Source organism: Coturnix japonica, chromosome Z (assembly GCF_001577835.2).
Source record: "Coturnix japonica isolate 7356 chromosome Z, Coturnix japonica 2.1, whole genome shotgun sequence".
Taxonomy (NCBI): domain Eukaryota; kingdom Metazoa; phylum Chordata; class Aves; order Galliformes; family Phasianidae; genus Coturnix; species Coturnix japonica.
In genome coordinates, this window is record NC_029547.1 from 15355205 (window position 1) to 15373675 (window position 18471).

At 41.2% G+C, this 18471-nt stretch overlaps 2 protein-coding genes across 8 annotated transcripts in view; one reads left to right on the forward strand and one right to left on the reverse strand.

Moving 5' to 3' along the window:
- HMGCS1 (3-hydroxy-3-methylglutaryl-CoA synthase 1) overlaps positions 1–18471 on the reverse strand; it is a 32417-nt gene that overhangs the window by 11923 nt on the left and 2023 nt on the right. For 2 of the 7 annotated variants that reach the window (XM_015848671.2, XM_015848667.2), the window contains exons 2-11: positions 17912–18369; positions 17423–17548; positions 16732–16896; positions 16388–16556; positions 16097–16267; positions 15621–15727; positions 15162–15287; positions 14694–14857; positions 14169–14275; positions 10354–11655 (exon numbers count right to left, since the gene is read on the reverse strand). In XM_015848671.2, coding sequence (XP_015704157.1) covers positions 14183–14275; positions 14694–14857; positions 15162–15287; positions 15621–15727; positions 16097–16267; positions 16388–16556; positions 16732–16896; positions 17423–17548; positions 17912–18359 — 1569 coding nt within the window. In that variant the 5' untranslated portion in view covers positions 18360–18369 and the 3' untranslated portion in view covers positions 10354–11655; positions 14169–14182. Of the gene's footprint in view, positions 1–3441; positions 4290–10353; positions 11656–11707; positions 14276–14693; positions 14858–15161; positions 15288–15620; positions 15728–16096; positions 16268–16387; positions 16557–16731; positions 16897–17422; positions 17549–17911; positions 18370–18471 lie in introns of those variants that run through there. The other 5 variants (XM_015848668.2, XM_032441203.1, XM_015848670.2 and 2 more) reach the window with 3 other exon arrangements.
- NIM1K (NIM1 serine/threonine protein kinase) lies at positions 732–12372 on the forward strand. Its single transcript, XM_015848672.2, has 4 exons — positions 732–1038; positions 1198–2348; positions 7125–7393; positions 9368–12372. The coding sequence occupies exons 2-4, from the start codon at positions 2057–2059 to the stop codon at positions 10115–10117; spliced, it is 1311 nt and encodes a 436-aa protein (XP_015704158.1). The 5' UTR covers positions 732–1038; positions 1198–2056; the 3' UTR covers positions 10118–12372.

Here is an 18471-nt window from a genome sequence, read left to right on the forward strand (position 1 = left end):
TGAACAGGCTGACACTTGTGAGATCTGTTTCCCTGAGTGCCCCTTTTCAGCTGCTCTCAGTATTCCAGTCACTGCACTCACTAACTAGAGATTTCCAAAGCCTTGCTCTGACAGTGTTGTCTGCCATTAAAACTGTGCAACATGGTTGACGTTCATCTAACAATTTTTTAATGACCTGAAATATACTTAAAATCATGAAACAAAACAGGTTAAAATAGAAAACAACTATGGGCCAGATTTCGGGCAATCCTGCAAGGATTTGTGTTTTCCACATACAGAGGAGAGCGAATACAGAATGGGAGTTTGGGCTGAGGTGGATCTTGCTTGTTTGTTTGGCTTGTATTTTTGCTGAGGATATTCCACATCCTGGTATAAATAAATGGAGGCAGAGGCAGCACGTGGTGCTCCTCAGGATGGGCTGACGGGGATCCCGCAGGCTGTGCTCCGTTTTCACTCAGTCTTCCCTTCACTTACAGTTTCAGGTTTTGGCCAGGGATGGTTGCAAACATGCAGTGTTTGTCAGGGGGCTGACTCTGCTTAGATCCATAGGACACAATAAAACAGATCTGAATACTCTCTTAAAGTTTGGGCAATGTTTACAAGTTCTTTACTTTGAACTTCTTTTCATTCATTGTCTCTCGTGATTTGACAGCATTCCAGATCTGAGATCGATTTGATTATACCGTCCTATTTTCTATCAAAAACAAAACGGCCTTTTCCTGCGCAGCTGTGTGATGTGCCAAGCTCAGATGGGAGTAAAATCACTGCAGGAGAGCACGAGGAGTTCAAAGGCGCAGCACAGAACAGGCGCTCACTGCCTGGCTGCATCATTGAGGGCTGTCCTGATGCTTGTTCCATTAGTGTCCAGGCTGAAGGCACGGCCCGCGGGCGGCCCGGTGAGCAGAGCAGCGGGATGCTGACCCTATGGGGTGTGCTCTGAGCAGGACGAGCAGCACTGGTGCCCTCAGCCCCTCCTCTTCCTCATAGTGGGGTTGCTGGGGTTTAGAGCCCGCTGTCACACCACGTACCATTTTAATGGTAAGTCATTAGTTATGTATTCAGAGTGAGGACTTCTTTCCATGTGCTGCCAAACAAATTGAGTTAAACTGGCAAAATGATGCCTGGTGTGCTGTCTCTAAGTGAAGCGCTCGGCTGTTACATAATGGTTTTAATGACTTTCTTCATCTGCCTGCTTAGGAACACCATGCGTCTGGCAAAAATTTGAGAAGGCTCAAGGCGTTAAAGAAAGCTCATCTAAATAAAGGCGGGTTAAAGTGACATTGCAGTTACTTAATCCTGTATTGTCCTGCCATGTGACTTCAGTGATACTGAGGCGCTGCGTTTCTTTTGGTCGGTGCACAGATTGTGCTTTTCCTGTCATCTCCCAGGATCAGTTGCTTTGTGAAAGCAGCAATGGGAAGGAAACTGAGGGGCAGCAGACTATTTGCAGCAAGGCTTTGAGGCCGTCACTTGCAAGGCACGCTGACAAGCTCCCAGGCTGAGGAATGAATCAGAGCAAAACCCCGTGTTCAGCTTTTGGACTGGTACCAGAATCAGGAGCCACGTTCTTAAGGTTAGCTACTCAAAATGAACTGGAAGCAACGGGATTTATGCAGAGCAGTTAATGAGCTACTTGTCTGAATTTTCTCTATCAAGTTAGTTTTCAAAGCAGCTAGATAAAGCCTAAAAATTGGTGTCAAATATTCCGCATTCATGTCAAATGTACTACATAGAATGTAAGCAATGCACTGTATTTCTGCATAAAGCTTACTGTTTTACTGCAGAGCCTCTGTTACCTTGCAGACGAGCATCCTGACACACTAAAACTGACAGTGAGAAATGGACAAAAATAGAATAAAATTCCATCTCCAAATTTGGACAGAACTGCAATGTGTAAATGCAACTTCTGAGGTGAATTCCAAGCTACTATTTGGACTCCTTCAGTAAGCAGTTTTGTTGCTGTTTGCACAGATTGCGTATTGCAGATAAATATTTCACTTCATTAAACTCCTTGTTGGGACATTCTGTTCAATGGAGAAGTGATCACCTACAGACTATGACAACAGGATTTGTGAATGGAGGAGGTCTTGGGAAGCACCGCTATGCCAGGTGGAATCGTGAGGACAGTGGAGAAGACTACGGGCGTGAGGAGTGCTGTGGAGGAGATGAAGAGGGCAGGCAGCAGAGGCTGACCCCATTTGAGAAGCTAATGCAGGATATGTCCCACAATGAAAAAGTGGTGAAAGAATTAACCCTGGGGAAGAGAATTGGCTTCTATCGAGTCAGAGGAGAAATAGGAAGTGGGAATTTCTCACAAGTGAAACTTGGGATTCATTCTCTAACCAAAGGTAGGCACTGCTGTGTGAGTCACCTGGTTTCTGGTCGCCCTAGTTCTGTGTATACACAAATTGACCTCTTTGGTAAGAAAAACGCTACCAAGCCTTCAATACACATATACTAGTTATTTGTGTCTTTTTTGTTGTGTGAATCCATAAGCAAGTACAAAGATAAATGCTTAGGTTTGGGGTAGCCTCCATCCATGACAGAAAGCCAGAAGCACATTTGGGTGGCATGTCTCATGCTGCAAGCTGATGACTCCCCACACTTTGCACATAATGCTGCAAACAAACATCCACCTGCTGACTCCCCTGCCCAGCTCACACGTGCTAAACTTCCAGAGCAGCCTAGCTAGGGCATGGGCCTTCTACAGCTGGAGGGAGCAAGGCTTCCTTTGTTTAATGGCTAATTTTAATCATTTTGGTGAGAAATGTGGCATTGTGTCATGCAGGTGGTTCACTAAGGTAAAGAGCTGGGATGAGGAATACAGGTGTAGGCTGAGCTGATGCAGGAAAACAAGCTTTGGTACAGCCAGATGTGGGTAGGGGTTGTGCTGGACTGCCAGTTATTTTTCTTTTTAAAGTACAGAAACATGCTGCATATACTGCTTGTATGGAGAGCTAGAGAACCGAGGTAACCACAGCAATCACTTTGGTTACAGGTGTAACTGTGGAGTTGCGCTCATCTATCCTGTTTCTTCTGCTGCCTTTGACCATAACAGAAACTGTGCTTGATTTCCTTTGGGGATGGCTACTTTTCCACATGTCTTTGTACATTACTGTTTTCAGTTTTTCTCCCTGACTTTCCTTTATAATCCAATCGATTCTCATCCCTTTCACCATCTGGAAGGTGAGAAGACCAGATACTCCCCAAAGCTTTCACTCTTTACTATCTGCTGCTAATTTTGCTGACGACCTATTTCAGCCCAGACGGCAGGTCTGGAAGCTGGTGTTGAGCCCAGTTATAATGATGTTTTTGCATCGGGAAGTGCAGGATTGGTGGTATTGTCTGTTCCTGTGCTTTTATTTTTGTTTTTTGTTTGTTGTTCCCCCCCTTCCCCCCCCCCAAAAAAAATAAATACAAAAAACGGAGGTCTGTCTAAGCCTAAAGGGTTTGTTTATCTGGGTTTGTCTTTTCTCCTTCCTTGTTGCAGGAAGGCAGCCCTGTTCTCCTTGTCCCAAAGCAAGTTGCTTCTTTTTCCTTCCAGAGAAAACTGCCTTGTGTTTAGAAATGCTGCTCCCGTACTGGGAGCAGGAAGAATGCTAATGAGAAGATGAATTTGAGCCGGGTGGAGCTTTCACCTGTTGAAGTTCCTTAGGAGACAGGGTTGCTTTAGCATTTGCATAGGGCTGGTTGATTGAACACTTTTGGACTTTGGCAAACACAGTAAATTTGAACAGATTAAATACCAAAACCAGACTTAGGGCATCTGATGGTAAGTTTGCAACTGTTATTTAGAAGGAAGGCTGAGGGGAAAGCAGAAAGCATTATCTTACCCGATCCTGCTTTTGAGTTTGGCATCATAAAATATGCAGCTGGGGTGGACTATAGGATCAAGTGTGGGTGCACTTCCCCTACATAAGCACACACACATACACACACCCTTCAAAAGAGAAGTCTCCTTCTTCCAATAGAAGTTCATTGCTGTGTTGTTAATGAACTGATGTGTCTGCACAATGCTAATGAGTAAAAGTCTCTTTTTGGCAGAGATGTAAAAAAAAGAGGCCTCCCCTGTGGCAGGGGGAGGTACGTGTACATCTTGCACATACTCATCTCTTCAGTTACTGTTGTAGGTTCTAAGCATTGTCTTTCTGCTGACATTTCCCTCCACTTGAAAAAGAAAACAATTTCATTCTTCACCAGGTTCAGTTTCTGTAGTGATTCTGTAGTCAGGTGCGTGCTGTTCTGCAGCCTGTGTGCTCAGTTGCAGCAGAACACCCAAAAGAAAGAGGCTGAAAAGGGAAATAACAAACCAGCAGCATCAAAATGGATGAAGAACTCTGCTGCTCTCACAGAGAGAGCCCTGGTTGTTCAGCAGCTGCAGGAAACTCTTTGGTGCTGTGATGTTACTGGGTTATTTGGACGCGCTGCCCCCACTTGGTTTCGGTTCTATTTCCTTTTACCAACGTAGCATGTGCTACTTCTTCCTGAAATAATTTCTCAACCGTTTCTTCTCTTATTCACTAAGACTTCAGACCTCTTTTCAAATCTCAACGTACGGTCAGTCAAAACACTTCTAATATTTAATTTCAGCATTTCGGTGAACAAACTTCTCGATGAAAATGACTGCTGCCATACAAGGGAAATACAGCATCTAGAAACCAGGCTCTTTTTTTTTTTCTTTCTTTCTTTCTTTCTTTTCTGAAACAGTTTTGAAAGAAAACAAAGGCCTTTTCTTACGCTGTAGGGCAGCTAGTTTTCTCCATCCTGCATGCACATACAACTGCAGAAATGCAGATTTTAATGAGGTGGGTCCTGATACATGGTGCTGTGTGAACAAGATCAGGCCTTTCAGTTCTAAACCCTTTTTGTTTGTTTCCTCTTTAAAAATGTATTGAGAAAGTAGACGACACAGCAGAGGGATGGGAACAGATGAACTTTAAGGTCCTTTCCAGCCCAGGACATTCTGTGACTCTATTTCTCCTATAAGATGCTTTTTGTTGTGTTTTGTTTTGGGTTTGTTTGGGTTTTTTTTTGCTTGTTGAAAATCTAAATGCTTCCAACTGTTATAAATCAAGATGTAACAATGCAATTACGTAGCTAAGATTGCAAGAACTGTAGAATTGTTTTCTCTGTACCATCTACCTGTGCAAACCAACCGTGAGCTAACAGACTTTACTCTTGGTTCAGGGGGTCAATATACTACCAACGTGACAAGGGTTTTACAGCCTTTCACCCCTAGGTCAGCAGTCAGAGCTCTGCCAGAATCTGCCACGTGCTGTTCCCACTGAACAGCTCATTCCCTTCTGTTTCACCATGCTGGGTGTCTGCACCGTGCAGTAGGTGCAATCATTCCTAACAGCCTCAGCAGCCAACACGAAACAGGGAAGTCTGCCCTCTCCTCAGCTCAGACTTTGTCTGAAGGCAGAAGGGATGGAAGGGATAAGTCAGCAGCTCTCAGAATCTCACTGCTCCAGAGTATCTGCTGCACTGTAGTAGGGGAACTAATTCATGTTACTGAGAAACGTAAATATACCAAACATGGAGTTTTCTTAATCTGTATGGACATAAATGCATATCTATATATCAATAACTCTTCAGGTGTATTGAAACACAAAATTTGAGGTGTATAACTTTGTAACAGTATAAATGAAAGCACCTTGAAAGTTTTTCTACCAAATGTGAAGTTGTAATGACCTCATCATGCTTCTTCCAAAGTAACAGCTTTTATTTTTTAATAATTCAACCTTCTCTTCTAGAACATGAAGCTTTTCTTAGAAATAAAATGATAAGAATGAAGAATTGCTAAGGAAATAGTTTTTTCCCCAAGAATAAACATTTTTAACGACCATGTTCCCGTTTAATTTTGCTGTCTTAGTAAGTTATACAAAGGCACTGTAAGCTTATTTTAACCAGACTAATCCCTCCAATACCAGCTGTGTTCAAGATAAATGCCATGACCTACCAGCTTTCATACAGAACCATAAGAGCAGTTCTCACTGAGCTTTTTGAGCTACCCTGTTGATACCGCGAAGCTGTATATGTGTATTAGCATTTCAAGGCCCTTAGCTTAGTGTAAATACGCTACAGAAGCAAGAAGTTAACCACAGCTTTGCATTACTAGGACCGTATCAGACTGATTAGCTGTTTCACAGGATCCCTGCATCTTATTCTATGTCACTGTTTTATGTCCTTCCTTGGTATAAAATCTGTGGTGTGAATTCACATCCCACTGTGGTGCAGACATAAAATTGTACTTTTCCTGTATTCTGTGCAGTACCAAGAGCCACTCATGCATCAACACGTTGGAAAAACTGGCACAGCTATCCTGAGAAAGACAAACCTCTGCAACACTGATTTTGGTAACTTGTGGGGATATGGGATAAGCCATTAGGTAACATTTCTGTAAGTTACACACACACAAACACATCTGCTATAAGCTTTCAGGGTTATTCTCCAAGTCCTTACACTACCTCCAATGGAGTCCACCTGCTCTGGAACAAATTACTTAAATTCAGCAGCTCCATTAGTCTGTGAGCACTGGGCTGTTGCATGTAACTAATTCACCTGAGCAGCACTGAGATATGAACAAAGGCACAGACTTCCCTTAATGAACGTGAGCACACAGCCAGGTTGGAAACGGGAAAGCTCTGCGGCCCAGAGCACTCTGCAGGAACAGTCTATCTTCTGAATGGAGCACAGCTACTGGATCCTGTAATGCTGAGACTCTCATTTGCCCACCTCCTTCTCAACAACAGAGCAGGGGTGCTGGCTTCCTCTCAGACTGGGGACAGATTTCTGTTTTAAAAGCCACAGTGTCCAAGCCAGACACCTAACACAGATAATTGTTGCCATCAGATATGTACTGACATGCTTGACAGCCTAGGAACATGTTACAGGATTTGATTAGCACTTGTAATACCCTACCAGCCTTTAGCTGTATCAGCAGTGAGTAATGATGAAGGAGACAGTAAGGAACATGGGTGTGCATGAAAGATGACAGGGCTTAGTAGGCCTCTCTAGCTTATCTTATATTCATCATTCTAGTTATATAACCGGGCACTGTACATAAATAGCATTACAGTTTGCACTTGCTGAATTAACATGGAAGAGTATTTTCTTTTCAGAGAAAGTAGCTATTAAGATTTTGGACAAGACAAAACTAGACCAGAAGACTCAACGTTTGCTATCTCGTGAGATATCCAGCATGGAAAAGCTCCACCACCCAAATATCATCAGGCTGTACGAAGTGGTGGAGACACTCTCAAAGCTGCATCTGGTGATGGAGTATGCAGGAGGTGGGGAACTCTTCACTAAAATCACGACAGAAGGAAAGCTCATAGAAACAGAGTGCAAAATAATCTTCTCCCAGATTGTTTCTGCTGTGAAGCACATGGTAAGTTACTCTTCCATGGGCATGTTGCTCACCACATTAGCAGCCTCACCATGTTAGCTGATTTTGAGGGTGTATCTAGTTCTTCCAATTAGTAAGTTTACTGTTATCAGGATTTCAGGCCCTTATCTCTGAAGACTGAAACAGCTCGTGAAATGCTGTCTTAAAGATACCTGAGTGCTTTCACATCCATCTGAACTTACTGTCTCTCTTCTTGACAAGTTTGGGGAGGAGGCTGAATTGAGAGCATGTGGTGGAGCCGTCCATTCAATAACAGCATTTCTCCTGACCACTTCAAGTTGTTGTATGGATCAGGCAGCAAAGCTTCATTTCACCCCACAGCTATTTCAAAACAGCATCACTCACTCTTCTGCTAGAAGAAAGCAGTCCTGAGAAGAGGTCTGTTATGTATTGCGGACACCCAGCTTGCTTACTAACAAATGTGGGATACTGGTGCATAAGACAGTTAATTCCTGTTCCTTGCTTAGGTGATGTCAATGCTTAGCAAATGACTTCCTTTTGTCTAGTCTTCATCACTGCAACTAGACTTAGAATGATGCATTTCCTAAATTCCAAAGCATTCTATAAGGGCATAAAAGAGTAATTAACGACTTCCAGTGCAACCTCTCTGAACCTTGCTTAGTCAGTACAGCTGCTTAGAACAGCGTTACAAAAGCCATGAAAAGTCTGATCTGCATTTGACTTAAAACTAATTGTTTGTTAAGGCTGGCTCAGAGTGCCCTCCGGTGGCTCACACTCTCCAGCCATGGAATGGGCTCAGGCTCCAACAGGAAGGAAGCTGAAAGCAAGGGTATTTCCAGGTCAGACATCTAGAAATGCATTGCAAACAACACATACGAAAAACGTATTAATGTATTTTGACAGAACAATCAAATGTCTTTAAGTGGATTAGCTTCAACATCTTCTCCACAGGACAAGGATTGAGGATCTACTGGATCTTAAAGACTGTGTGTATTTCTTACCATTAAATCCACACCTCCAAGCTCACCAGCCTTTTTACTCATACACACACTCTTCTGCAAAAAATATTTTATTTTTTTGCTTATCTACTAAAATCGGGCCACTTATATCCCACCTTACTGTTGCCAGCCCACATGAGGACCAAAGACCCTTGCTTGTTATCGATGACAAGGATTCTCTAACGTCTCCATGTGCACCCTCTTACTTAAAGGGTAAGGACAGGGAGTGCTCAAACACTTTCATTCTTCCTAGTCATTTCAAAGATGAAATTAAACCCTTACTTAGCAGAGTTATGTGTCTACTCAGCAGAGCACATCTGGCACTTCCATTTCTGAAGTTAAAAAAAAAGTTACACATTGCAGCCTATTTACTTCAGATTTCTAAAACTAGAAGACAATACTGCACGTCCTACGAGGACATAAACTATCACCAGGCACAGGTTTGTGATCCTCTTTCCTTGCCAGTTTTAGACATTAGGACATGGATCACAGACTAGGACAGTTGCTACAGTTCTCTTACCTGGTATCACATTCACTTCACGTTATCAATGAACTAGAAGCTTTCAGTTCATAAGTCTGCATGCTCAGAACAAATGCAAAAATGGCTTTTCATACTTAAAATACATATATATTTGTTACATCAGTACAGAAATGTAGTTATTTCAAAAGCATGTGCTCTGAATCCTGAAACAAAATACTTAGCATAGGAAGATACAGAGTCACAAAGGATTAGCAATAATGCCATCACATCTGCTTAATACTAATTCCTTGTTGACAAGACGTTGCTATCCTTCAAAGTACGTATAATTACATTTCCACACCTACTCAGTCATTTTCTTACCAGCAGAGAATTAAGATGAACTTGCAACCTTTGGTTTCATAGCAAAGCTTATTTCTGTGTCTGAGATCATTAATTCCCTTTCCTATGTAGTAATTAATCAGTGATAAGGAGTTGTCACTTAACCACTTGCTAATACCCTGTGTTCTTTTTCTACAGCATGAGAATAATATCATTCATCGGGACTTGAAGGCAGAAAATGTTTTTTACACCAGTAACACCTGCGTTAAGGTGGGAGACTTCGGATTCAGCACCATCAGTAAAAGAGATGAAACTTTAAATACTTTCTGTGGGTCTCCTCCTTATGCTGCACCTGAACTCTTCCGAGATGAGAACTATGTTGGTGTTTATGTAGATATCTGGGCACTAGGAATACTGTTATACTTCATGATAACGGGGATCATGCCATTTCGGGCAGATACGGTGGCCAAACTGAAAAAGTGCATTCTTGACGGGACATACAGCTTGCCTCCCTGCCTCTCAGAACCTTGCCAGAAACTGATAAAAGGAGTCCTTCAGCCAGTACCAACAGAACGATACTCTGTCAAACTCATTATGAACAGCGAGTGGATGCAGGGGATACAGTACCCAAAACCTTTACAGCCATTTAAACTGGATCCTAAGTATTTATCGGAGATCAATACGCTCAAAGAGGAAGAAATTGAAGTGAAAAACGCTCTGAAAGATCTGGGAATCACAGAAGAACACATTCAAAATAATCGGGGAAGAGACGCACGCAGCTCAATAACAGGTGTCTACAGGATTGTTTTACATAAAGTACAAAAGAAAAGGGCACTCGAATGCGTCCCTATAATGTCCCACCCAGATCCCAAGGAACAAGACGTAAATAAAGGAATCAGCTCTTTTAACAGTATAAAGCACACATCCAAGCTGTGCTCTATTTTGTAAACCACACTACAGGCTTAATACTCAGCACGCTTAGCAAAGGGTTTTATTCACTTCTCACAGGTTTTGGTGTTGCATTTTTTTGTAATTTTTAAATAAACCAAATTTGCCTCATCTCCTTTGTATTTTTCAGCTCACATCTGAAGTGCCCAAATGCAGAGCTCTATCGTATTTGTTTATCCCTTGCTCAAGAAACACGGTATAACTAGTGCAAGAACTCAAGTAAAAAAAGTAAGGAATTATCAGTGGAAGTGATCTTTTAATAAAGATCCAACATGACACACTTCAGAGCTCCCAGTACATAACAGTTAACTTCTTGACAAGTTTCACCTTAGCTTGACACAACTATACCACTGCAAACAGGATTTTTTGCAGAGAGCTCAGTTTAAACACAAAAATGAACTGAATATACTATATCCAACAACAGAAACAGCTCTCATTACATTTTAGTTAAAGAAAGAGCCGTGCTGCTGTTGACCATGGTTCTTAACTTGTAACAGTTCAAAGGCAAATTCAGATGTGCTACTTGAACCCTGCATGCGTGGTTGCAGTTTTTAGTGCCTAACTGGATGGGTAACCAACCATTAATCTTCTGACACTTTCCACTACTTGTATGATTCTCACAGTCTCTACACACTTGGAATAGAGCTGCACTCCAATAAATAAACAGATATAAACATACTCTTAAATTCTGAAATTCTTGCTTTAGCACTAGATATCTTTCTATGTAACATGGCTGTTGTCAGTACCAAAGTCAATCAGGTTACAGGCTGTACTAACCTTCTGTCACACTACTTTGGCAAGGCTGGTACAAAACTGATTCTTATACTCTTGACCACCACAAGTTGTAAGTTGGATACCCTGACAATTACAGTTTTTCTGAGTGTCACCAAGATGCTGCCATGTCCCAACCCATCTTCACCTTTTATCTGGGTAATTTATACCTTGGTCAACCAGCACAAACGCAGTAGTAGAAAAGTGCAGTAGCTTCCCTCTGAACATGCACAACTGAAATGCCTCCACTAAGGCAGAGTCTGAATGATTTTAGTTAAGGCAAGTAAATTAATGAAAGGTTTAGAGAGGTACAGCTAGTGCTCTCAAATATAAAAGCTGGATGCCTTATCTATTACAGGGACTGATTAGATGTTTTCTTGACCTCAAAGAGTGAGTAATGTAAATAAGCAACAGGACAACTTTGAAAAACCACCTGTGGGAAACCAGGTTCAACCAGACTCAGCCACACACAAAGAACCAATCCCCCTTTCACAGTCTGTGAGGACATAAAACAATACCACCTTCCAAAATACAGTAATGAGATCAGTATTACTTCATAGGCTGTGAATGAATTCCTCCACCATGCAACCTGAAAACATTTAAGATATCTTGAAACAAAGCCTTGAAATAATGATTTTCCACAAGCCTCAGCAACTCTTTCTTTCCATTTTTTTTAATGACATATTAAAGACAACAATCCAAGAGGTCCACAAAGACTGTGACCCCAGAACTTCAAGCTTTCGTAAGGCCAGTTTCCTCTTTCTTGCCTGTTAAAGAAAAATTGCATCCTGAAAACCCAACAAGTCAGCACTACTGCAGTGTGTTTCAAACATCTCAAACTTTATTTTAATAAAGGATCTGCTCACAGTGAGGCCCCTGTGGTTAACTTTTTGCCAGTAGCAGCTCAATTCTCGGCTTGTCCACTGCCAGCAATGGACTTTTGTTCCATGGCATTTTTACTTTCTGGTGCCAGGACAAGTTTCATGAGGGCAACCTAAACCAAAATACTTGCAAACACTATTTTCATGCATCACCTCTCCATCACTTTCAGCAGAACAAACAGATTATTCTCCATCAAATTATAAACATCAATTTTTATCAAGGCTTGACTGTACAAATACAGCAAGTTACCAAATCCTAGTAAGTGACAGATATTACAAACACTTTGTTACACACACAAAAAAAAGATTGTGATTTAAACAGATGAATATGGTTTTTTGCTACTTTATGATACGTAGCTCTGTAGAATTAGCAAAGAAAAAAGTTCAACAAAACTTCATTCTGTACATTAGCTCAATTAAATATATATTACAAGCTTACAAGGCTCATGTCATAGTTTATTTCTAATCTGGGCTTTAAAAAGCTGCCAGAATATAATCCCCATAAGTAATATGTATCTACCACTTGCAAGACAGATAGCTTTTATCGTGCATGTCTGGAAAAAAAAAAAGAAAGAAAAGACCCCACTTCTACAACATCCCCAACAGAGACAAGAACTTTGAAGTTCAATGCCAAATCCAAAGTTAGAAACTGTCTCTTAGAAATGCATTATATAAAGAATAGCAAGAGGCCAGAGTTCCAGGTTCAGGACATCCAAAATGATCTTTTTTTCAGTTTACCAATTAAAGCAGCTCTACTAATTGAAATAGACCTAGATAAGCTGGATTGCTGGGCTGAGGTTCAACAAGGCCAAGTGCCAGGTTTGGCACTTTGGCCACAATAACCCCATGCAGCGCTACAGGCTTGGGGCTGAGTGGCTGGATGACTGTGAAGACGAAAGGGACCTGGGGGTGTTGGTTGATGCTCTTCTGAACATGGGCTAACAGTGAGCCCAGGTGGCGAAGAAGGTCAACAGCATCTGGGCCTGCATTGGAAATAGTGTGGCCAGCAGGAACAGGGGGGTAATCATCCCTCTGTACTGAGCACTGTCTGTACCGAGCACTGGTGAGGCTGCACCTCAAGTATTGTGCTCATTTTTGGGCCCCTCAATACAAGAAAGACATTGAGGCTCTGGAACATGTCCAGAGAAGGGCAATGAAACTGCTGAGGGGTCTTGTGAGGAGTATCTGAGGGAGTTGGGATTGCTTAGGCTGGAGAAAGCTCAAGGGAGACCTCACTGCACTCTACAACTTCCTGAAGAGAGGTTGTGATGAGGAGGAGTTTGGCCTCTTCAGCCAGGCAACAAACAGAACCCAAAGAAATGGCCACAAGTTGTACCAGAAGAGGTTTAGATTAGATATAAGGAAGTCAGGGAGTGGTGAGGCACTGGAATGGCCTGCCCAGGGAGGTGGTAGAGTCACCATCCCCAGCAATGTTCAGGTGTCTGGATGAGGAGCTACAAGATCTGGTTTGGTAGCTTATAGAAGCAATGGTGATGGAAGGACTGTTGGACTTGACAACCCTGTAGGTCCTTTCCAACCTTGTGATTCTGTGAGTTTTGTTTTATAAGTCCTCTTCCTTAAATGTTTATGTTACAGTTTGGTAATCCTGAAAAAGTGCCATATCAGGCAGTTCAAGAAATTTACCCTTTCTTACCAAGAAGAACTGTCTGTCTCCCTTGCAATTCCTTTTTCCCTGCAGGCTTCTGTGATTTCTAATGCAGGCACAAAACACACAAAAAGGATAGCAGGTGGAGTTACCAAGTAACTAACATAGTCAGTTACAGAGTTTCTTGAGGGTGAAACTACCAGCCTTGCAGTTCTTGAACGAGTCATTCATATGGAGAAAGAGTAATCTCATTCCAGTAATGTTATTTGGTTCTACACCTTTTCCAAAGCAATGGTGTGAGGAGAGGTAGACTGGGAGAAGAAAGGGGAGGTGATAAAGGGAAAGAGAAGTGCAGTATTCATTAGACTGACTAGTTACTGTCAAGGCACTGAGAACCCTAACATTAAAAGCTCAGACTTTTGCAAGTACAAGTAGAACTTAACAGTGTAGGTTTCAAGTCATTTGACATGGGAAAAGCAAGCAGAAGATCCATTCTTTTCTATGTACAAAGACCTTGTAATAGACTACAACTACTACTCAGCAATTAAAAAATTCAGACACATTAAGGAACCCACAAAGCCCCTAGCAAGTCACTCTATCCCCAAGTATATTAATGATTTTAGTGTTCTGAAAATACTATAAATATCAGCACATAGTATTACAACAAATCCTTTCAAGGCATTTAAACAGTTTTTTCATGCTCCAATTAAGTACTACTGTATAATGAAACTCCAGTACTACTGTAATCTTTTCTCTCTTTCATCCTACCCTCACACCTTTTTCCATTTCCCACCTCACAGAGGTATCTTAATGCTCCCCATTGGAAATGGCAACAGTAACGCCTTCAGACTCTGTTGTTGCAGGGATTCTTGGCACTTTCTTAGCAGGGCTTGGGATGTGCTAAGAGGAAGGGAAAAAAAGCATTAAATACAGTTTTCTAGTTCACACACATTCATACTTCATGGCTAGTCCAACTTCCAAAAAACATTCATGCTATGTGGATGGTTTGGTCTTAAGTCATTAAAATCAGTCATGGCTCATGCAAATGAGTGTGTGAAAACAGTCTGTTTCTTCTTGTTTCATTCCTGTGCAGTTTCATTCATACATGTTAGGATGAAATGTGCTTTTTAAAATCCAATGTCCTTTTTTTCTTTTGTTTTTTAAAAACATTTCTTGTTTCCATGTTCCATATTTTAACAAAGCATTTGAAAGAACTTTTAAAACCCCTTTCTCTTTTAACATACATACACATGCTGTGACAAACACATAAACCGTTCAATCATTTATATCAGACTTTAAAAGAGCACTCAGTGTTCACCTCATGAACAATGCCTGGGTGGACAACTTCAACTCCTGCCTCCAGGGGTCCATCACCCATAACTGGGCGTCGTGCATATGTTCTTCTGTGCTTCTCATCCACACGCACAAGATACCATGTCCCCTCAAAGAGATCTTCTACTGAACACTGTGGAATATAGTTGGCTGTAAACAGAGCAAAAAAAAGCCCATGATGTACTGTCAGCTGGTTCCTGTCAAGTGTTTTATAAAACAGAGGCCATCAGGTGTTGCAGTTTGAAGTAAAAAGACAGGAAAACCAAGTCTGCATTTTCACTGCAGCCTCATCAGGCCAATAAATACAAACTACTGAAAAATATCTTTACAGGTGAAGAAAAAGTTGGACATCCAGTTCATTCTACATACAAAACATTTAATTATAGCAATGCAAATTCTGTACTAAGTATTTTGCTGTAGGATTAGTAACATTTTAAATTTATGAAGCTCTTACCCAAGTGATGTGTCTCCTGTCTAATCTTCATGTTTTCTGCAAAGACATCAGGTGCAATGCATTTTCTTGAGTCAAGTCTTGCTTTAAGATCAGAAAGGCTGGCAGTTATTTTGTCCAGTGCAGAACCTACAACAGAAACCATTAATGTAGGGTAGCACCAGTGCTAAGCACTGCACATTAACACATTAGCATTGTACAGCTATTCAAGATATTTTGCATTTTAGAAGCTGAACTTCTAGTTAGTTAGAAAAATTCCTGATGACTTGAGCAAAACACTTGTAGCATCTGAAAATGATATTTGCCTAAGGAGGTACTTTAAAGGTGATCTTGCTCTAGGGGACATTCTATGTTACTGTCATTAAGTGCTGCTCAACAGGTTTACTAAGCTGGTGGGTAATACAACAAAGCAGTCAGAGGTAAGCTATGCAGAAGAGTTAATTTACATCTCCTTTCTCTTACCAGGAGTGGCATCCTGTGTAACTCTGATGGAATACAGCGTAGCAGCAAAACCAGAGCCGTATGAGAACACACTAATTCTTTGTCCTGCAAGGTGCTCCGGAGAGTACCTGTAAATGAAATAACAGTTGGTTTAGAAAATAACACTGCGTGTAAACAAAGTTTCAGATATTAAATAAAAAAAAAAATTAAACCAACAAAAAAGCCCTGACATGGTACTGGGCTGTTTGGAGCAGTGTAAGAAGGCTATGCCACATTAAAATATGAGATCCTGCCTTGAAAAGCAGTAAGCAGTGCTTTTCACCAGCTTCAGACACAGAAATTTTGACTATACTTATCACTTGAACTAATTGTGTAACGTAGTTTTACTAATTAAGGCAGTCTAATAGGAAAACACTTGGTACTTTTACAAAGGGTTTTTCAAAATGAAAATGCTCACATACGGAAAGCTATGACTGATTTTCCAGTTTTATGCTTACTGAGCTAGAAGAGAAGCAAGGCAACCGTAGACTGAAGGTGTGTACATGTTTCCATTCTGATTGGACACAAGTAAGGAAGCTTTGGTTTTCTGATTGAAGAGCTCTGCACTAGCTTTCATAAAAGCTTTTTCCACATCCCTGTCAAAATATGTATCTTCAAGCTTTACATCCCTATTTGGAAAAAAAAGAAAAAAGTGGTTAGAAACCATTAAAACAAACAGGAAGGAAAAACATTTCCAATGTTTAACAAGTTAATACCATCCGAAAAAAGACGACAGCAGCCATTCTCACCTGAAAGCTTCCAGACCACTGAAAACACCATTTGATGTTTCTGCATTCTGGTCACTGAGAAAGTCATTCAGCAACAGCCTTGCCACAGACTTCTGTACCAGTTTACAGTAGGGAGAATGAAAGATCATGAATCCAAAGTCATTCAAGGTGAAACGTCTGTCTGTCCCCTCTGGAAATGGCAGGAAATTTGTATTAGAAATTATCTTTTGTATTCAACTATTAAAATAAAATAGTTGGATGACATGATTCAGTCATCTCAATATGTTAACATACAAAAAGCAAAAAGTCTAACTCCTGCTGGCAGGCTCATTTAAAGTGCAATAACAGCTTAAGAGGTGACATACCTTTTTGCCACTGGGCATGGATTTTATTGCGATAAACACTATAGCAGCGGTCTAATGCACTGAGGTAGCACTGTATAGACAGTTTGCCATCAACCACAGGATATTCAGAGACCATATCTGGTTTATAGAAGTCATAAGCGTGTTGCATGTGGGTTCCACGCAGTCCTAACGGAGAGAATTTGACAAAGCCGAAAGTTACTTGATTAACCTTTGATTCACCTTGAATACATACTTTAACAAATATGGAAAACAAGTAATGTCTGGCCCTAAATAAACAGGTTTCCTTGGGACTTCAGGCCCTTCTAGGTAATATTTCAGAATTTTTCAGATTTCAGATGCCTGCTACTCAAGCACAGTACAACTGAGCGTAACAAATAACAAATCATTTATTCTCGTAAACAGGGTGCTCTGTTATTCAGCTTTAACCCATTCTTTATCAATTTTAATTGGAGAATGCCCAAGTTGAAAAACAGACAGAAGCACCTTTAATAGGTTCTTGCTGCTTCTTATGTTAGGACTTGGCCAAAGTAAGCAAAACCAAGAGGAGACAAAATGCAGTTTCTGACATTAATGGAGGTTAATCCAGCCCTCAAACACCCCAGGAAAAAAAAAAAAACCAAAAAAACAGGACACGCTTTAGAATGAATCTGGTATCTGGTGGAAAAAGTGCTTATCTTCTCATAGAACTAACCTCTCTCAAAAATTAAAGGAGCATTTGGACCAACTAGCATCGCAACAGCACCAGCTCCACCTGTTGGCCTGGCGTTTCCAGTGGCATACACAGCAATGTCTCCAGCAACCACAAGTGCATAACGTCCTGTAAAAACACAGAAATAACAATAAGGCATGAATCAGTATTTTAACAGCCAACAGTGACTTCCAGCCCCTGGTTATAAAGAACATGGATTAAGGGTCTCTTCAATCCCTTCCTCACTTACACTTTACTGGCAGAAAAAGTGAAGGAAAACTTAGAGGAAAAGATGATTATCTGGTGATTATCCATGTTGTTATCTCTTGTATGTAATTAATTAGTGGCAAACATCCAGAGCATTTAAGACTGGAAGAATTACAATAGCTTGCCCTCTGGGTTTTATACAATTAATCACAGATGCTGTAAGTATAGGCAGACTACTCAGTGGTAGAGAATGATGTAACTTCAAAGAAAATACCCTGAACTTACCATCCCAAGAACTGGATTCAATCCAATTAATAGCATTAAAGAGAGCAGCAGTGCCTCCATAGCAGGCGTTGGTGGTGTCAATGCCCTCCACATCAGTGTTGCCCGACTCTTCAAACAGCTGCATCAGGACAGTCTTCACCGATTTTGATTTATCAATTATTGTCTCCGTTCCAACTTCCAGTCTCCCAATGCAGTCATAGGAAAGGCTATTCCTCTCCATAAGCTTCTGAACCACAGTCAAACAGAGGGAATTGATATCCTCTCGGTCAGAGCAGAAGCCCATCTTTGACTGGCCTAACCCAATAGTGTATTTGCCTGCATCCACGCCATCATACTTCTCCAGCTCCATCTGGTCGACATATTGAGAGGGAAAATAGATTTCCAGAGCAACAATGCCCACGTCTTTGGGCCAGCAGGATTCGGTGTTCACTGGAAGAGACCCAGGCATTGTGGCAGATCTGCAAGCAAAGAAGAAACAGAAGAACGGCTCATTTACCCACATCCATCACCAGCGACATACTCCATACACTCCATCCTTCTGCAGGTCTACTGAAATAGTA

Bases quoted from the DNA above. Each gene is read 5' to 3' on its own strand.
- NIM1K (XM_015848672.2), top strand. From the start codon at position 2,057: ATGACAACAGGATTTGTGAATGGAGGAGGTCTTGGGAAGCACCGCTAT. The intron at 2,349-7,124 runs GTAGGCACTGCT...TTTTCTTTTCAG, and splicing joins GATTCATTCTCTAACCAAAG to AGAAAGTAGCTATTAAGATT. The intron at 7,394-9,367 runs GTAAGTTACTCT...CTTTTTCTACAG, and splicing joins TTTCTGCTGTGAAGCACATG to CATGAGAATAATATCATTCA.